A 19,343-nucleotide genomic window follows, 5' to 3' on the forward strand; every position below is an offset into this window, starting at 1 on the left:
ATAGTCTAAACAAAATTACACGGAAAAAAATTCGTCCTAAATCAAGAATAGATATTCTCATATATAAGCAAGAATGTCATAATTTTGCTAGGAGACTTTTAGTCTCGACTTGATTGAATTTATATCGATGTACATATTAACTTGAACTCAACACAAGACTTAAAAACCTTCTAAGAAGATTATAATATCGCTTATATATGAGAATATCTATTCTTGATTCGTAAGACTAATTTTTTCCCTGTGTATATAGTAATGTTTACTACAAGATTTTCTCCGTGTGGTGCGGCCGGTTCATTAATAGAAGACGAGCCTCTTATCGCGTTTCCCCCTTGGCGAACTTGCGAGTCCGCCGGTGGATGCCCGGACGACGAGTATCCCGCGCGAGAGCGCACCCTAAGCCTGTTTTCGCGGTCGCGAGCCCGCGGGCCCCGCCGATTTCACCGGAGAACCGGCCGGCTCACGCCGCCACCGCTCGACGCATTCTCTCGCATTCGTCCTTAATACACTACTATTCCTTATTGTTGTTAGTTGCGTTACCGTTACAGTGTTGCTCTATCGTAAGATATTATGATACAAGAGTAGAGTCGCCCGTTTTGCACGGAGCGACCAGCGATTACGACAAATTCCTCTCCTCTTCTTCTTTCCTTCCTCCTCCCTTCTCTTGTTGCCTTCCTTAAATTTTTTTACAGCCTGACTCTACTACAAATATCGCGCGTGGACCTCCGGTATTCTGCGAGTCGTCTTCGCGGTCTCGTTCCCTCGCGAGAAACGTCCCGACGTTTTCACGCGTCCTCCTCACAATTCGGGAAACTCCTTCTTTCCTTTTTTTCATTAACAAGCAACGTCGAAAGCTTACGGAGATCTCATAGAACCGTTCGATGTCGGATGAATGCGTCCCTTTCGTTTGGAGACGTGACGGCGGACTCCCGCGAATTCCGCTCGCAGAATGAACGGCCCGTCGTCCGCGCGATGTGCGAAACGCGAAGAAGAAGAAACGGCTCTGACGCGCGTCGGCGCTCGCGCTTCGCGAATAGGCTGTGAGAACGAGAGAGAGTGTGTGTGTGTATGTGTGTGCGCGTGTATGCTAAACCCGGACGATAATATTATTACATTTAGATGAGACGACGAATATACAAAGTAGCTACCGAGAGGCGGATGATTCGCGCGCGACGCGCGCTCGAGCCGTTCCACGCGCCGTCGATCGGTCGATCTCGATCGTCTCTCTCGACAGAACTCGGGAGACTCGCGACACTACCGTGCGCGCGCGACTTCACCCTCTCCTTTCGACCCTCCGCGATGCGCGGCGGCGCGAACTCGGCGCGACGGAGAATGTCTAACGATTGTTTTCTTCATCCGGTTCCACGTTTTTCCCCCTTCTCGCCTTCTCTCCTTCTCTCTTTTTTTGTACACAAAATACCAACTATCTGTGCTGGAAAATGCACATGCTTGTACGCGTCGTATATATCTATGTATATATGTATATGCATATGTATAATATTTATATATGTATATGGTGTATTGGTTTTTCTTCTGTTGCATTAGAGCGCCGTTTATCTAAAAATTAGTATTTATAAATATTTCACCGTTTACATCTTGCGTAATATCGTGTGTAGCGTGTATGTAGCAGAGTGGGCTTCCTTCTCTCTCTCTCTCTCTCTCTCTCTTTCCTTATCACGGTGTTTTACAATATATAATATATATATATATAATATGCGCGAATATGTATAATATATATTTATATTTATATATATATTATATTAATATGTACACAAAATCATTCTCATTATAAGACGTATGTTTCGCGTGTTGTCGACCATTTTAGTTTTCTTGCCTTTATTCCACGCTCAGAGAGTGGACGCTTCGAACAGATGTGTTTTGGAGGTGGCGAAGCTGCCTTCGAGAACGTCGTTTTTCAACATCGATATTGCTCTACTTCTTCTTCATTTTCATCCGCGAGAACCGAGCCGTTTTATTCACGCGCACGATACGCGTCGCGAGTTCTGCTCGATCACGATAATCCGAGTTATCGAATCCTTCGGTTTTCGACGCGAGGAATTCCCCGTGTTTACCAATTACGCGAATTAATTTGCCTAATTTACTCTCGTTGGAATTTAGTATCTCCCTGAAATAAAATCCGAGACCGGCCGCTCGGAACAAAGTTCGCTCACGTCCGTTCACGCACGCGAACGACAATTTGTCGGACGTTCAATATTTAAGCGACATTGTTGCACGAGTTGTATTCTCGATTGGTAGAGACGCACGGTGATATTAAAATATATTCTGTAAAAAGACGTAGAGAGGGGGGGGGGGGGAAGGGGGGACGTTCTCGAACGTAGCTCTCGGAGGAAAGGACTCGGCAGAGACGCGCTCCATTCAGATCCCGACCACTCTCTACCTAAACTATTTGTTCGTAATCTCATTCTCTCTCGTCAATCGCACGCGCATGCACACACACGCACTCGCACACATACGCACACTCGTCACACGCGGGCATATCATGCGCTCACACACCGCTCCAGGCAATCCGGAAATGGATATATTTGTTCGACTACACGGTAGCCACAGCGCTCGACCAATGGAACGAGAGAGACACTTTAATCTCCCTGCTCATTTTTTTCTTTATATCGCTCCTTATGACGTGCTTCTTCGTGGTATTCCCGAAGGTCTTTGTTCTGTTTTACCTCGGACGACCTCGAAGTTGACGAATTAATATCGAACAGCTGAGTTCACCGACGGGTTAAGAGAAAGATCGACACACACACCGATCCTCTCACCCCATTGGACGATCGTTAAAAACTAGGAGGATTTCTAAACGAGGAAAGTAGTAGACTCTCGACCGCGACTTCTTCCGTGTCGTTCTTTCCTTTCTTTACTTATCCTTTCTTCTTCTACCTACCGCCATATATACCGTATGGATCCGCGCGACGCGAGGCTGGTTTGCGCACGTCCACATGAGATCGTAACACGTACCTTACGCTTTTTTACTTCGCATCTCGTTTTTATTTCTTCTTTAAACATTTTCGCTCGTCGTTCTCCGAAACAAGGAGGAACCGATTACGAATTTCTTTCGCGCTCTCTCTCCTCTTTTGTCGCGTCAATAGGATGTGAGTAGGAGAAGGAGAAGAAAGAGTAGGTTTGGAAGGAGGGAGGAGAAGGAGGGTCGGAAATTTCGCACAACACGGAGGGTGGACAAGCGGGGGTGGGATGCGAGAAGCTTTTTCAGGGATAAGCGTGCAAGACATCGCACATCGAGGCACGTGTCTTCCTCTCGTCTTGTTTTTCCTCCTCATTTCCCGTTTCTCTCTTATTACTCTCCGTATTATTTTCCCTTTCGTCGTCTGACTTCGTTCTTTCGATCAGCTATCACAAGTCTGGGTACAAATTGGCAACACGGGCGTTTCGTAACGACTGCTTCCTCCTCGTTCTACCCTCCGACAAGAACAACGGGCCGAACGAGTCGAGAATACTAAAAGAGCCGGTCGCGCCGGACGTCAATTGGGCGCTACAATTCTGCCCTAATTCGACTTTTTTTTTCTCTCCTCTGTCTGTATTATAGATGTATAATTATAGACTATAATAGTTAGATAATTATAGACTATATTATAGACTATAATTTAGACAGCGAAAACGTCTAAACCCAGCGCGGACTGCTTTTGCGAGAGAGCAGAATGATATCGACACGTCGTCGGTGTTCCGCGTTCCTCGACCTCAGCAAATCAATTCGACTCGTAGCGTTCGATCTGAGCGGTGCACGATGTGCGCTCGTTGGACGATAATGACTGAAGAAACGAAATGAGTGATCTTTGTTCGGATATTCACCGATTTTCGCAGCATATTATCCATCAACTTTCTTTCATTGTGCCTTACATCCGCTCCCCTTCCCGGTTTCGCAGTAAATGCATTTTCTGAAGTGCGAGACGTGAAAAGAGCTTGAATTCGAAATATGAGAGTCTCGTACTTGTGGAAAATGCGATTTAACGACCGTCGCTTAAGAATCCGTTTGATATTCGTGCCCGACGAACACGGAACAATGACGGGCGCTCTGCTCTCGGATAAATTTCGTTAACATTGCCGCGATCGAAATCAACGAGGACCGTAAAACGTCCTACAGCGATATTATTGACAACAATAATAATAATACAATAACGTAATAATAATAATTAATAATAACTAATAATAATAATTAATAAAAACTAATAATAAACACTAACGTACACACACTATGTATACTCCTGTACAAAGTTTAATTGCACAATGCATCTGATCTTTTCCGCGAGAACGAAGTACATCTAATTTAATAATAATAATAGTCGTAAGCGCTTGCTCCTCAAGGCAGCTCCACGAGAGAGTGATACCTGGCAGTAAAGGAAAACAGTTTCGTCGATCGAGCAGTCGACCGATTGTCGTAGACACTGAACGGCCTGTTTTCATTTCCACGCGATGTATGTATGTGTATGTAGGGTGTGTAAGTGTGTACGTGTGTGGTACGAAGAGCTTAACGAACTACGCGATAATTGTCAGTGAGTCACAAGCAACGAATATTCTTTTATTTTTCTCGTTTTCTCTTGTGCGCGCGGTCGCGCCGAAATCGTGAACATGGAATTATCGTAAATCACATTTCTCGGACGCCAGCCGAATCTCTTAATCGTTAAAAACGAGGGTTCATCGAAAAATGATTTTCCTTTATCCCTTTCTATCTCTCTCCCCTTCTCTTTTCCTTTCTCTCTACTCGCGGTAACTCTTCGCCGTTTTGTTTCTGTGTCACGCGCGGATGTCAAAGTATAAAAATATTAATACTAAAACATTTTCTTTTCCATTTAAAACTAAACTCAACTCACTTAGTCGACGGTAGTATTTACGAGATATCGCTTTTCTTTTCTTAATATTGTGATGTATATACCTCCCCTTCCTTCGATCTTCGAATACTTCGTTATTCGAGACTCGAGTATTTTTTCTCTTTCTCTTTTATTATTTTTCTCGTGATATCAACAGGACATATCACACGCGTTACGATGGCTCGAAACTTGACAGACGTATTTTCTTTGTGTTTTTTTTTCTTCTTTTACGCGTATACAACGATGCCAGGTGACACTGATGAGCTAGCTTGATTGCAAAATGGTGTTTACACGCCTAAGGGTATGTTCACACGCGCGCTCGCAGTGTCCATTGGAATTACGTAACTCGGGAGGGAGGGGCTCGGGAGAGGAAGGAAGGGAGTCGCGGAGGTACCCCTGATTCTTAACACGATCATGATTCACACGCGAATCCGCGTTGCGTCCTTTCCGCGATTGGCACGCGCACGACACGCACGTCGCGCCAACAAATCGTTCCGATCGCTAAAAACGTGTTGTGTACTCGCGGCCTCGCGCCACCACGTTGCACCGAACAGTATCGTACATAAAAACGAAACGGAAGAAACGAAAAGATATAAAGACACGTAAAAACCAACGTAGAGAATTCATAACAGGAAACGTCGATTATGAACGAGAGACACACACGATTCGCCGAGTCAGAATTGCCTTCTGACCGAATATATATACTTCACAGCGGACACACCGAGCGTTTCTATAAAAAAGTCTTACCTACTATTATACAGCGTGATTTTGATTTTCACACAACGGCAAGCTTCCGAGAGGCGATCCTGTGAGACGTCAGAGACATAGAGAGAGAGAGAGAGAGAGAGAGAAGGAGGGATGGAGGAAGTGAGACATCGTGGCTCGCGTTTTCAATGCGGAAAGACTCTCTCTCTCTCTTTCTCGCGCGCGCGCGCGCGTTGTATAATATATTTATTTATTACTAACAGAATTCCCCCCTCGCGCGCCAGACAGCCTTCGAGAACTTTTCTAGAAGAACAAACGTTCCCTTCACGCGCGCGCGCGCATACTACGAACAGTCCGAGAGATCAGTCGGCGTTCCGAAGACGCGCACGGGGTATAGTAGTGTTGGTGGTGATGGTGAAAACGGCGTCGGGGGTGTCGGAGAAAGCGCAAACAGCGGCTCGACTAGCACGGGTGTGAACGACCCTTAAGAAAAGAAATCGGCGAGCGACCCGTCCGCCGTGGGGCTCTGCGGCCGCGGACGGGGTCGCCCTATCACAATCTTCGTCGACATCGTGGTGGCGCTCGCCGTTGCTGACTGCGGCCGCGGCAGCAACGCGGACGATAACGGGAGTGGCGGTTTCGACGAGAATGTCAACCCCCTCGCCACCGGCGGCAACGGCGAGTGACGACACGACGCAGCAACGTCAAAGTAAACCACCGTCGCCGATCGGCGAGCACCGCGCGCACTCCGCCTTCGACTCGACCGCAGCGACGATACCCGGCTATTATTTTTCTTCTTCTCCTCCCTCTTTTTCTTCGGCTGCTTCCTCCTCTTTCTCTTCTTCCCTTGGTTGTATTTTTTTATATTTTTTTTCTTCGTTTTCTTCTTCAACTTTTTAGCCAGCCTCAACGCGAGGCCACCACACTGCACCTTCACCGATACCCGCACCGCACTGTAGCACCTCAACACATTGCAATTGTCATGGCCTATGGAACCTGCAAACGAGCAAACAGAGGGAGAGAAATGAGCGTTGGATCTCGTCTGGAAATCAAGTCTGAGGGTGGGACACGCGTCGTCTCAGTGGCGGATTTAATAGAAACTAGTTTTACTGGAATATCAGGCCTCTCATATTCGTCCTTTCTTTTCGTTTATTTATGAGAAATTAAGGGGCCAAAATTATATTAGCATCAGGTCCTAAACATTTCCATCTACTACTGGTTGTCCCGAAAAATCGAAATCTCTCGATATTCAGAAATTAGATTGAATTTTCCGAAAGTGGAGACTCACCGCTTTTGAAATTTCAGTAGATTCTCTTTTCGAGAAACCTTTTTCCTTTACGTATAAGCAATTAAGAGGTCCCCTTTAAAGTCTAAAAAGTTTTCATTCACCATTGGTTGTCCCGAAAAATCGAAATTCTTTTCGGGACGAGAAGCATGTCCACACCCGAATATAGATCATAAACACCGTCGTCGTGTGTGACGATGAATTCGTAAAAGAAACGCGATAATACCTGGTGAGGTGTCGGCTGTCCTCGTGAACGGCCATCTCCGAACTCTTGAACTCGTTCAGCTCTTTCCTAATGGCGGCCTTGTCCTTCGGAGTTAACCGTGTCCAGGGCTTGTCGGCTCGTCTATCGTAATCGTGAGCCTGCGTTACCTCGATATAGTCGTTGAACCTGATAATCTGCGGGAGAGCAAAGCGGAAGCTATATATTGACTTTCGTTTTTTATAGCTCCGTCCGTAGGCCGTTAAGCCTTTATCGGAGGGGCGGAAAATAGCGCGACGGTAAAAATGAGAGACGAGAAAATATCGGACGAACTTAGACCACTCGCGGCGATACATCGTATCTCCCTCGATACGGTCTCTCAATACTCCCCTCCTTCTCTCTCGCTATCTTGAAACGCTAAAGGTACACTGAACGCGGTGCGACGCGGAGAGTCTGTCAAGATTTACGAAGGAACTTTTTCCCTTTTCTTCCCCCCCCCCCTTCCCTCCCACGCTTAATCACCTTCTTTTCCTTGAGCTCTTCGACAGTCGGTCGGAAACTGAGCTTCCGTAGGAGGTAGCGTTTCTTCTCTTCCTTCTGCTTCTTCTCCTCGGCGGGGCTTTGCTCTGAAAAAGAGCGTCGTGCCTTTTCTTTTAATTTGACCACGGCCGATTTGCCAAAGCGCGCGGATTTAATTACGATTCCTCGCGGAAAAGTACGTCGTACGAAATTCTTATCGTTCGAAAATGTATTGTAAATGTATTGTAAAATGTATTGTAAATTTCAAATTAAAAATGCTTATATTACAAATTTTTATCTTGAATTAAGATATAAAAACTTAGAAATAAATGAAAAATTATACAGGACTAACAGCAGCCAAACGCTAATTTTGATTAATTAATAACGACAACTAAATTGAAAATCTACACTGTGTGTTAAGAAAGATGTATACAATAATCTCGAGCGTTTCGTTTTCATTTTTATACAGTCGTTATTTTTACATTATTTTGGGGAATTTCGCATATCCACCGATACTACATTCAAAATACCGAGGAAAATCACGAATGATCGTATTCTATATTTTTCTCTCTTTACAATTCCGCTTTAACATTCATCTCAGAATCGCCGTTCGTCTCGCGAATTAACGACTGGCTGAACTTACTTTTCAGAATGTTTCTCTCTTCGAGCTCCTCCTGGGTCGGCCGCATGCTCAACCGCCTGAAATCAGAATGGTACATGAATCAGTGTAAGTTCGTCGGCCACTTTAATCTTCTTTCGTCGGTGGCGAGGGATTTGAGGGAGGCTGCGAGAGGAGAGGGAGAGAAAAACCCACCACACGGTGTGCAAACAAGTGATTCACCGCGGCGAACACTCGTCCCATTATCCCGTGTAATCTTTGCGAGAGACAGCTGTTATTTCAAGCTCGATTTCAGGCGAGCTCGATCGGTCGGTTCGTGACGGGTTGATATCGGCGAAAAGGGAAGAGAAACGGATTTTTCCGGAATTAGAATTCAGATACGTGTGTTCATTTATTATCGGGAGGTATTCTAACGGCGGCATTTTTCACCTAAACCGTAACGAATGTATAATATTTAACACGCTCTGACGACCGCGCTCATATTGTGGGAAAAATTTTCATCCGCCGCCGACAGATTTCGAAGATCCGTTCGGATCGTATCTAAAGAGACAAATATTCGTTTTTTATTAGATTAATGCGCAAAAAGTTCGTCATGTTTGCCAAATAAAATAAAAAATGAAATTATTTAATTTCGTAGGACTAACGAAAATTTTTACGAAGAAAGAAATTAACAACGTCGACTCGGCATCTTTTAGACATCTGACGAGGTCTTCTTACGAGAATTTAACAGAAAATAAAAAAAAAAGGTTACATAAATCCGCAAATCTACTTTTAGGTAAGATTTAGTCGATACTTTTCCAGTTAAATAGAACTTTATTTTTTCTTTTTCTTTCCGATGATCCATCATCGAGAAAAACAATATATTATTTAATAAAGTAAAATGTTGAACTATAAAAGTATCAGCGTTGAATTTTTCGTAGAAATCCTCAGGGACTTATCGGACAAAAAACCCGGTACGTACATTCTCTGTAACATTACAACTATAGATTGTTATTACCGGGGAATATATCTTTATAAAGCGGTAACCACACTGACAGAATGAAGTCACGCATACGTGACAGCGGCCGTCACAGTGTTGAGACTTCCTGTTTTCGCATCGACTTCGTATCGCGGCGAGGATTTCCCCTCGACGTTCGCCGTGCGGGAATACGGTATAATAAATATCAATCTCGCAAATCTAACCGACAGCGCGTTAGGGAAGAAATTCGCGCGATTCGTCGGTCACGTTTTCGCGTCTTTGTTCGGCCTGGTCGGATCCACGAACGGATGATTCGTGCCGAGCGATGCGGAGGATTCGTTACGACGCGCCAATTCCGAAGCTTCTGTAATATATCCGTTTGACGAAAATAGAGACGAGAATGCGTATAACCACGAGATCCGCTTGCCCGCTTGGCGATTCGGCGCGATTGATAGACGAGCGAAACAATTCGCCTCACCTGATGAGCTTGGCACCGATGGCCTCCTTCGTCTCCTGCCTCTCATTGTCCGTCTGCAGCTGAAGGATGTTCCTGTTGATGAGCTCCTGTCTGTCTGGCCTGAGGGCGAGCTTCAGCGACAGCGATTCCTTGCGCGCGATCTTGGCTGCCAAACGGCCTGTCGAGACAGAAGATGTCGAATAGCTCGTTTAGCTCGTGAAACCGCTATTCTGATTAACGCATATTCGGATTCGCGTGCGAGGAGATTACGTTATTATGCGGGATGAACTGAGCGTCTCTCTCGACAGGAATCGAATTAAAACACAAGTAAGGGACGCAGGTTGAGGCGAGATGTCAAAATCGTACCACCTAGAGTATTTTTAAAACGCTTATATCGCACAAAAAGCATACAATGCAACTCGTTCAAGTTTTCTGATTATGTTTCTATTGCTTATTTATTTCATATATTTGCCACTGGGTCGCGTTTATGTTCAATAATTACAGAAGAAACGATATGCGATTTAAATGACCGATACGATTTCGACAATTCTTCCCTACGTTAAATCGCGTCTTCCGGTGGAAGTCAGGAATCAAGTCGGAAATCAAGTGAAATACACAGGTATTAACAACAATCGAAGTGAGATCTGAGATTCGGCAAAGGGGAAGTCAGATTGCTCGTTTCGTCGTATCTATATTACTCCCGACGAGGACCAGTCCCACGTCCGACTTCTAATTACTCATCTCGCGATTATTCGAATAACCAAATTAGCTCGAATGCAGAAATTCAATTAAAAATCCCAAAGAGAAAAGAGGGAAAAACGAAATCGCGGTGAGACATGAGATTCGGCGGGAGTCCCGAGCGGAAGGAAGTCAGATCGCTGGTCGCGTCGCGTGTACGCTACTGCCGACCGCTAATTGCGCATCGTCGCGATTACTAATTACCCTCCATGATCGGCGAGCAGCTGAAGCTGCGATAGAGCAGCGAGGCGTGTTCGACCGGCTCGATCGCGGCGCAGGCGATCGACAACGTCGACGCGGTCCATATCGACAGCATCGTGTCATTGCTCTGTTCGTCCCCCTCTCTCTCTCTCTCTCTCTCGTGGACACGAAATCTAGCGAGTAGGCGTTCCACGGCAGGCTCGACGAAGTCGGCACAGTTTGCCCACCACTCCGGCGAATATTAATTATCATTCACTGCCACGTTGGCCATTCCGCGGCGCGGAATTAACGCGCGCTTCGTCAACGACGTTCGAGAATCTCGCGCGAATTTCCCGAACACCTCTTTTCTCTTTTCTTTCCACCGGCTCGACGACGATTACCCGACCCACACGTGGCGTATGAAAGAGTTCCGCGCGCGGGAAGCCTCGCGACGAATCGAGACTAAGGAACGACCGGGAGCGCACTGAGCGACACGCCAGCTATCTTCGGGGATTAATATAAACCTTCTGGTGTCCGTTCTCTCGCTCTGCCGCACACACACGTGACACGTATATGCTTGCACGTATACGACCCAGCGCGCGAGAGTATAATTAGTTCGGTCGCTGAAGGCTGATTTAAAGTGTTGGGCAATCACGCGGATATTTCTCGCTGGGAAAACCGACGCAATGTCCCAGACAAGCTTAATCCGCGAGTGGTCGTGGCGCTTAAGCTCGGTTAAGGGATCAGTTTCCTTTCTCACGCGTACCGAGATCGCGGAAACGCTCCCTCTTTGCGAATCACGCCCGCGCTTCGTTACCTCGGTCTCTCCCTCTTCAGGCTTTCATTTCGTTTCATTTATTAAGGGAGGATTTCCCCTTTTAACGCAATATCTGTTATATCAACGAATTAATGTAATGTTATAGCGAAATTACGTAAAAAAATAAAGGTCAAAACACAAAAGCTGGTAATATTGAAATGCTGTGAAAAGAGAAAAGTGGGTAATATGTGAAATACAACAATCAAATCGTTATAAACGTTTCCAATCGTGAGCAGTCTGTCGCACGGAAAAAGAATGAAGTCCATATAATACAACCGAAATTTAGTTAATTTAACTGATCTTTTGCCCGTGTAGCTTTTAGATCACGTAGCTAAAAACTAGGCCTGAAAATTAAATTTCAGTTGCATTATATGGACAGTTAATTCCCTTTTCCGGTGTGCTTAGCTTGTTGAATTTTCTACGTTGGGTTCTATGCCTTTTCTTCATGAAAGGAGAGATAAAGCTCTGAAAGATCTAGCAGAAACACTAAACATAATCAAGTTCAAGATATCAAGAGAAATAATTAAATCTCTTATATAATCCTATATAGGAACACAAGAAAGACCATTAAGTATCCGTCCTTCTATCCTTCAGCTATAACGTAGTTCGTGCAACATTTTATCCCGCATTCGTGAACGGAAATCTTTCAATGATAAAAATGAATATGATAAGAAGAACGAAAGAAAAACGGAAAAATACGAACAAAGAGACGCTGGCTCAATCGGACGAATTTTCATTATCTCGGTCGTCGTAATATCGCGAAATCCGTCCCGTCTCTCGTCACAGACGATTCTCGCGAGTATTTTTTCGCCCCAAATGCGAAAAACGCGCGAGTCCCTAAGTTCAGTTCTCGCGACGAGCATTTTATATCGGTTATCTGGCGCTGGCACCTCGAAAGTTCCCGCCCCGCGCTGAATTTTCCTCGACCTTCGCAAATGTTTGAAGCCCGTCCGCCAAGTTCTACCCGCGCTTTCCTTTCATTTCTGCGCACGGCAAACTTTTTCTGGCACCTGCGGCTCACGGCCTCTTCACCAACTATACGTATTCCCCCGATATAGAACGATCCTTCTCGCCGTCTCCTTTCGGCGAAAAGAGTCAGAGAAAAAGAGAAAAAGTGAAGGAGATGAGGAAGAGGAGGACGAGACGTCATAAGCGTTATCGCGAATGCCCGCTGCCGAACTATTTTCGAATTCATTCGGAAGTCCATTCACCGAACACGTCAAGGGAGAGAGAGAGAGAGAGAGTCTGAAACCTCATATCTCGGTGGAAATTGCGAGCAGGGGTGTGAAATAAACATGGCCTTACCCTCCGCGACGTGTGCCCGCTCTCTTTTTCTCTTTATCGTGCTGCTGCACGCTCGTGACCGTGCATTTTTATTATCGCGCACGCAAAGTATGCGCCAGGGACGCGAGCGGACGCGAGATTTAAGCGTCTGACCGCGGCGGAATTTTAATGTTCCCGGTGGCCCTCACTCTCTCTCCCTCTCTGTCGAGAGAGAGAGAGAGAGAGAGCCACTGCTGCATATTTATTTTCGCGGCGAGAGATGATTGATTTCCCCTCCGCTATGATATCGCAACCGCGGCATTTCGCTAATGCGACCGTGGAACACACTCGTCGAAATTTCATCGGAGCGAAGTCAAGTTGCTTGCTATTTGTTTAATCGATTGCCGAGGGGAGGAAGGGAGCGGCGAGACGTCGGTCGGGGCTGTTGCAAAAATCGAGCCGGGAGAATTTTTCACGCGGCCCCGACCCGCGTCGCAATAAATATCGTTCGCCTGTTAAGTCCTTCTGCCCGTCCGACGCGTGTCTCCCGTACAATTTATACACTCGTGGAAAGATGCGCGATGTGCGATTAATATTTGTTAGTTCGAAATTATGAACACGATCAATCGTTCACCGTGAGATCCGCACGGTTGATCTCCTCCCGGGGGAGGACACGTACATGCCGCATTTTATATCTCTTTTGTTTCACGCGCGCGACCTTTCCGATCTTCTCTAATGACCCGGATAGACGGTTCTACGTAAGCTTGGCAGCAACCTTATCAGCCGATATGAAATGAGAATCTGGGAGTGGCTTTTGGTAAATTTATTGCTGCGCCGAAATGATAAAATATTTACATCGTTGTATTGTGAACAGTCAAAGGAGATATGCAAAGTAAAAGATTTTGCATTAAAAACACGATTCGTTGGAATTTTTGTGTTACTTTAAACACAGAGGGAATATGTTAAAAAGTATACAAATATTTGGGCCAGAAATTATATTCGAAGCTTCGAATTTCGTCAAATGTCGAATTATAACGAAGTTTCGAAGCTTCGAATATGCCAAATAGTACTATTCTTAACAAATACATGTTAAATTAACATATTCACCTTGTTAAAGCAACGCAACAATTTGGGTAGACCGGTTATGACACAAAATTTTTTACCGTGTGGACTCAATGAAACTACGAAATTAAACATACACTTAAAGCCATAAAGAGTCAAGCACAGATATTATAGTGCTATGATTTGATATTCAATTTAATAAAGATCCGATTAGATCTTAATATCTTCTCTCTTTTATAATACAAGAATTAGTCTTCGTCTCTTACGGCATAATATCTGTGCTTGGCTCTTTATGGCTTTAGTGTATGTTTAATTTCATTGTATTGGACTGATGAAAAAATTCGTTTCGTCTTTCAATCATTTCTCCGCTCTGAAATCCTGGAATTTCTACAAACGCGGGATCGCGCAGCTGCCGGAGAGATGGCAGTTTCATCGGACAAAACGGTGCATATTTAATTGGCTGATTGTAAAATATAATCGCGAAATTCATATTAAAATAAATAAACGTTACATGTATACGTTCCGATTGGAAAGCGGGACGGACTTTTGCATCGGCCCAATATGATGCGTAAATTTCATGATTAATTCAGTGCAGTACACTTGGCTCCAGAAATGTAATTAAAAACTTGCAAAGTTTGCCGTCACCGATTGTCTCACGTCGTGACAATCGTGAAGGTCTGTCCGGGTCGATCCTCTCTTTAACTTCATTTCTAATATTGATAATATCCAACGTTCGAGTGGCTCTCGAAGCTGACGAGCGATCGGAGAACAAAGGTAAACGCTGCTGACAACGCGCCGGTCCTAAACCAACAGGCGTGTTGACGAGTGAAAAATCGGGGAAAATCAATAATCGCCGGGAGGAGGGTGGAGGGGAGGTCCCCCCGGTGGGTAGAACTTACTCTTCTCGTCGTCGTAGTCCTCCCTGTAGAGAACCTGCCCGTCCCCGGAATCGCCGTCCGCGTCCTCCCGGATGACGTACGGCCTCGCGTTCTCCTTGTTCTCGAGCGTGCACGGCAGGGCGAGGCCGAACCGGACCGGTCGACTGCTGAAAGAACGAGGAACGTGGCGATCGTTATTGGCTCGGCTCGATATCGTCGCCGGCGTTTTGGCCGGCGACGCTACGTGGAAGCAATGTTTCTACTCTCTACGGTGGTGCTACACGAGAACGAGAGATATATGCGAATGGGATATATGCTGCGCGCACGAGCGCGCGGGGCTGGGAGGCTGGTGGAGTGATGCATTAATGGTGACCTCGAGAGTGGAGAGAAACAACGCGGCGTGCGAAACGACAGATCTTGCGGATTTCGCCAAGTGTTCGTCCGAGTCCGGCTGTTACCCGTTCGACACGTCGCGACACGTGAACTTTGTACACGCGCGAGACTGCGCGACAAAACAACACACTCGTGTTGTCGCGCTCGAGTTATTACGTTACGTCGGCGACGTCGACGAGGAGTTGCGAGGAGTAATAATAATAATGCCATGTCGGCACGCTAATCGCGCGTACGGTACACACCGAACACGCGCGCCCGCCGGTTCCTTCCTCCGCGAGGAAATTCTCGAGGAAATTCACGAGGAAATTCGCTAGAATTCTACAGGGTGCTCCGGACGACCGTGCGACCTTAATTTTACGTCCTCTGAGGAATTTAAAGACGATTCTTCCTCGTCGAACATGTGTCGAGGTTGTGTCAGTGAATAATAAATTTATGCAGAAACCTCTTAATATCGCTACTGAAAATCCGGCACTCTGCGATACAACTACCTTAAAGTCCATTTGAAACTGATGAGACAAAAAATTTAGTCGTCCGTTTGGCCGTTCAAAGTTTTAATATGCGAAAAGCCTTGCTGTTTTTTTATCGCTTTCAATCTCTGAAACTATTAATGCCTCGACGTTTCCGTCGGGGAGAAATTAATTCGAAATTGCTCGGAGAATCTCTCGGTAAAATTACAACAGCGAAATCCGGGACACCCTGTGTATATCTGGGATACAGCATACGGCGAGAAATGACAGATGACGGTGCGATTATTCGTCGGATAAGTACGATCTTAGCGTATTCAACGTGTTTAAATCGGATTAGTCGTGGCTGGGTCGATCCGTGCGAAGCGTCGCTCGCTCGCTCGCTCGCTCCGGTTCTCCGGGAATTTTTAAGTTTAAAGCTCGGCGGGCAGAGTTAGCCGCGGTAAATTTTCTCTTCCGAGAATGACAACGTCCCGGGGTGAATTCAGAGAGAAAGGATGCAAACACTTCGCGAATCTTAAACGAGAGCGCCGGTCTTGAGTATGTACACAGTCTTGACAAGAAATTAAGGTCTCTTATAGTCCGTCCCGTTTCTTTTTTCTCGTTTCTTCTCCTCGCGGCGGTTTATTAACGGAAGGCCTTCGGCTACCGTGGTTTGTACGTGGCGGAAAATTTCCAAACTCATCGGGACTTTTGATCTTTACCCGCACGATCTCCCTTCGCTATTCCTGAAAAGATTATTAATATCGTGAAATATTACCGCGGTGAGAATTTGGAGAAATCCGAAGGCGCGCGCGCGCGGTACATCGCGAGCTATGCCAATTATGTTTCCGCCTTGGCTTTAAATATCGTCCAAATTTTTACTTCCTTATTTCTTCTCTCGAGCGATGCGTGACGTCAGAAGCGTGGTGCCTCGGGCCAAATATTTTCAAAGCGTCTCCAACGTTTAGAAGCCGGCGAGCTTGAAGCGTCAAAGCTGCGATAATGCGGCACGGAATAGAAAAGAAAGAACACCGACGCTCGAAAGAATACTGTAGCTTCGTGGGATAATGTGCTCGGAATCGTCCAAAATATTCAGGGTTCTCGATTTTAATAAGAGGTAAAAATAATATCGGTACCTTAAGGGGACGCTAGATCTCTGAAATGACCGAAAAATCGATTTCTGGACTTAATTATTTCTTATACGGCAATGCATCAGCAGTGTTTTGCCGCTTGTTGAACTTAAAAATATTGAAAATTACGATTTTGGCAGCTGATAAACGTAAAAAGGCTATGCTCGAATTTTTCGATATATTTGGTAAAACAAAAGTTTCACTACATCAGCATTCTATATTAAATATAAATAGGCAAGAAGACGAAAAATTTCGAGGAAATGTGGTTTTTGAGTCACCAGGTTTTTCAATAAATATTACTTTTTCCGGTTTAATCGATAAAGTATTTATTTGGGAAGAGAATGCCGTTTGCAGCTTTTTAAAATTTCACAATAGGATTACAAAATCGTGATAAAGCCAAAAAAGAACGCTTTTTTCATTACCGAATATTTCATAATAAACAAGCTTTTATGCAACCTTAAATATTTTATTCTTTTCCTAAAGCCATGCCCAATCTATTATTAAAACGTAAATTTATTTATATTTGTCAAGTAATTTATGACAATGCTTTACCGCACCGATCTTTTCGCATGTTCAAAGGTCCAGCATCCCCTTGTGATCGTTTCAGCGCGGAACGAACGTTCTCGACCGAATCCTTTTTTCGCGAAACGGCACCGCAAACAAAATCGGAATACATTACACGGGAGTGTGCGCAAATGAATGCGATTGTTCAAAACAATCTCGCACGCAATACATGTTAATTATGAAAAACACGTGCATTCCGTGCGTAAATTCCCGCGTGTTTTTTCGAGTAGGTTGCGGCACAAGAGGCGAAAATTGCAAATATATAAGTGGGAAAACAAGAATATAAAATTATTTATTATTGTTAACACGAATATAAAATATTCGTGTTAACAATAATAAATAAATTAATTGCGCCTGTGTGCGTGTGTGTATGTGCGTATCGGAAAAATGTGGTATTTAAAGGTCAGCAATGCATCGTCGAAATCATTACAGTTATTAAATATTGGGGAAAGGTTACACACCGCATGCTCCCGAACAGAAAAGTTACAACGAGGACTCGCGAAATACATCGGAGCGAGGTGCAATCGAAGGCGAATGTATCCGGACGAAATCGCAAGGATATTCGCGAACTCACTGCGCGGCGGTCGCGCAAGGATCAATTTAAACGTCGTTCGCCTCGTTACGTCGTTAAATTCATCATCGCCTGTGATCGCGGGAGTCGCGCGGGTTGAAACTGCAGACATCTCTGGGATGCGACACCGACGTCCGTGATCATCGATGATCCGCGATGACGGATCGCGCGCGATTCGCGAGAGATCGAGCGATCAGGCGACAAATAAATAGCGACTCGCGGCGACTTAGCACGCAGCTTGAGATATTCGACCCACGGTGGTGGCGTGTCGTGCGTGATCGAATGGTGCGGCGTGACAAGCGTTAAGGCGAAAGAGGTTCGTCAAAATGGCTTTCCCTAAGGTTTTCTCATGCTTAAGGTCGGACGTTAACGTTGCATGCTCACGGCGCTCGTGACGGAGACGACTCTGTGAGGTAAGGAAAATCAATTGGGGACGAAGAGGCAAACAGACGAAAGCAAAAAGAGAGAGAAAAAGAGGGAGGGAAAGAAAAAAAACAGAGAGAGAGAGAGAGAGAGAAAAGGGGGGATAGAGATAAAAAACTGGAACATTTCGGTTCTCTCGCAATCAACCGCGCCGTGGACGCAAAAGAGACAATATATACGTATACATATATGTATATATATACCATCGGTTCTCGCACATGCTTAGTTAGACCAATGCCCAATTACCATATTCTCATCCTAGGCCTCAACGGTGGCCTTCTGGGTTAAGCATAAGAAAAATACGATACGCTTTTACTAGTGACTGACATGTTAATGGCGGGTGCACGAAGTACATTCCATGATCTCGCCTGGGAGGCACGTTTCCCCTCAATGTCCGTCTCGCATCTCCGTCCGATCTTACGAGTACGAGGTACCGGGACCGGCTCGCACTGTGATTTCGTGGTTTCTTTTTCCTTTTTGTTTCTTTGCAACGTGGCCGGTCTTCGTATCTCGTGCGAAAAAAGTCGCGAGGATCCCGCAGGACGAAAGCCTCGCGTTCTCAGGCTCGTCAAAGAGAGAGAGAGTGAGAGAGAGAAAAAAAGAGAGATAGAGAAAAATAATTAATAAAGGACGATAGATAAAATGAGTCGACTTTAGTCCCCGGAGTGTCGAGTAAAAACGATGTGCTTTTTTGTAGTTTTTAAACTGCCGAATCTGATTCGGATTTTGAAAAATTTTAGTTTGCCGGGGAAGTATCAAAACTCGCATAAGAAGCTATTAAACATCTAGTACCGTAAAATATTACCGTTGAGCTTTACGGGAGCGTATTCATTCGTGTTGCTAGTAAAATATGATAATACTCTCATCTCTAATAATTCACATTTGAATCAGCCCACGTCAGTATATACAGTAGAACCTCTTTAGTTATACCCTCGAGACTGAATGTAATTATTTATTTTTTTCTCTTTTATGCATATATTCTTCTATGTATAATATATACATTTTCGTTCATTAAAAGCATTTTACTATGTAAAATTGTAAGATTTACACAAAAAATATTTTCAAATACCAAGATCCGCTTAGACCGAACAAGGCCTTCTTCATTTATTATTATTCATTCATTAATCTGTTTTGCTCACATATCGATCGATTTTCACTTAATATTGTTTATTTCATTATAGTTTTACACTTTCATTAACATACCGTTCTCAATAACTTATATATTTAATAGCTTCATATACTGATTTCAATACTTTCCCGACAAAATAAAATTTTTTTAAATATCAAAATCAGATTCA

At 44.8% G+C, this 19,343-nt stretch overlaps 1 protein-coding gene and 1 long non-coding RNA gene across 9 annotated transcripts in view; one reads left to right on the forward strand and one right to left on the reverse strand.

The window, feature by feature from the left end:
- Positions 1–9: 9 nt before the first annotated feature.
- LOC106749326 lies at positions 10–5,418 on the forward strand. Its single transcript, XR_001374849.1, has 2 exons — positions 10–3,108; positions 3,146–5,418. It is a non-coding gene; the product is annotated as an uncharacterized LOC106749326 (long non-coding RNA).
- A 1,005-nt stretch (positions 5,419–6,423) lies between these two features.
- The window catches only part of LOC106749325 (phosphatase and actin regulator 3), a 297,230-nt gene continuing 284,310 nt past the window's right edge, over positions 6,424–19,343 (reverse strand). For 4 of the 8 annotated variants that reach the window (XM_014628668.1, XM_014628669.1, XM_014628667.1 and 1 more), the window contains 8 exons: positions 18,292–18,324; positions 14,540–14,685; positions 14,271–14,441; positions 9,602–9,758; positions 8,190–8,245; positions 7,550–7,653; positions 7,052–7,224; positions 6,424–6,536 (listed from right to left, as the gene is read on the reverse strand). In XM_014628668.1, coding sequence (XP_014484154.1) covers positions 6,521–6,536; positions 7,052–7,224; positions 7,550–7,653; positions 8,190–8,245; positions 9,602–9,758; positions 14,271–14,441; positions 14,540–14,685; positions 18,292–18,324 — 856 coding nt within the window. In that variant the 3' untranslated portion in view covers positions 6,424–6,520. The remainder of the gene's footprint in view (positions 6,537–7,051; positions 7,225–7,549; positions 7,654–8,189; positions 8,246–9,601; positions 9,759–14,270; positions 14,442–14,539; positions 14,686–18,291; positions 18,325–19,343) is intronic. The other 4 variants (XM_014628664.1, XM_014628663.1, XM_014628665.1 and 1 more) reach the window with 4 other exon arrangements.

The sequence above is a fragment of the Dinoponera quadriceps genome, unplaced genomic scaffold, assembly GCF_001313825.1.
Source record: "Dinoponera quadriceps isolate SergipeBrazil2010 unplaced genomic scaffold, ASM131382v1 scaffold3579, whole genome shotgun sequence".
NCBI lineage: Eukaryota > Metazoa > Arthropoda > Insecta > Hymenoptera > Formicidae > Dinoponera > Dinoponera quadriceps.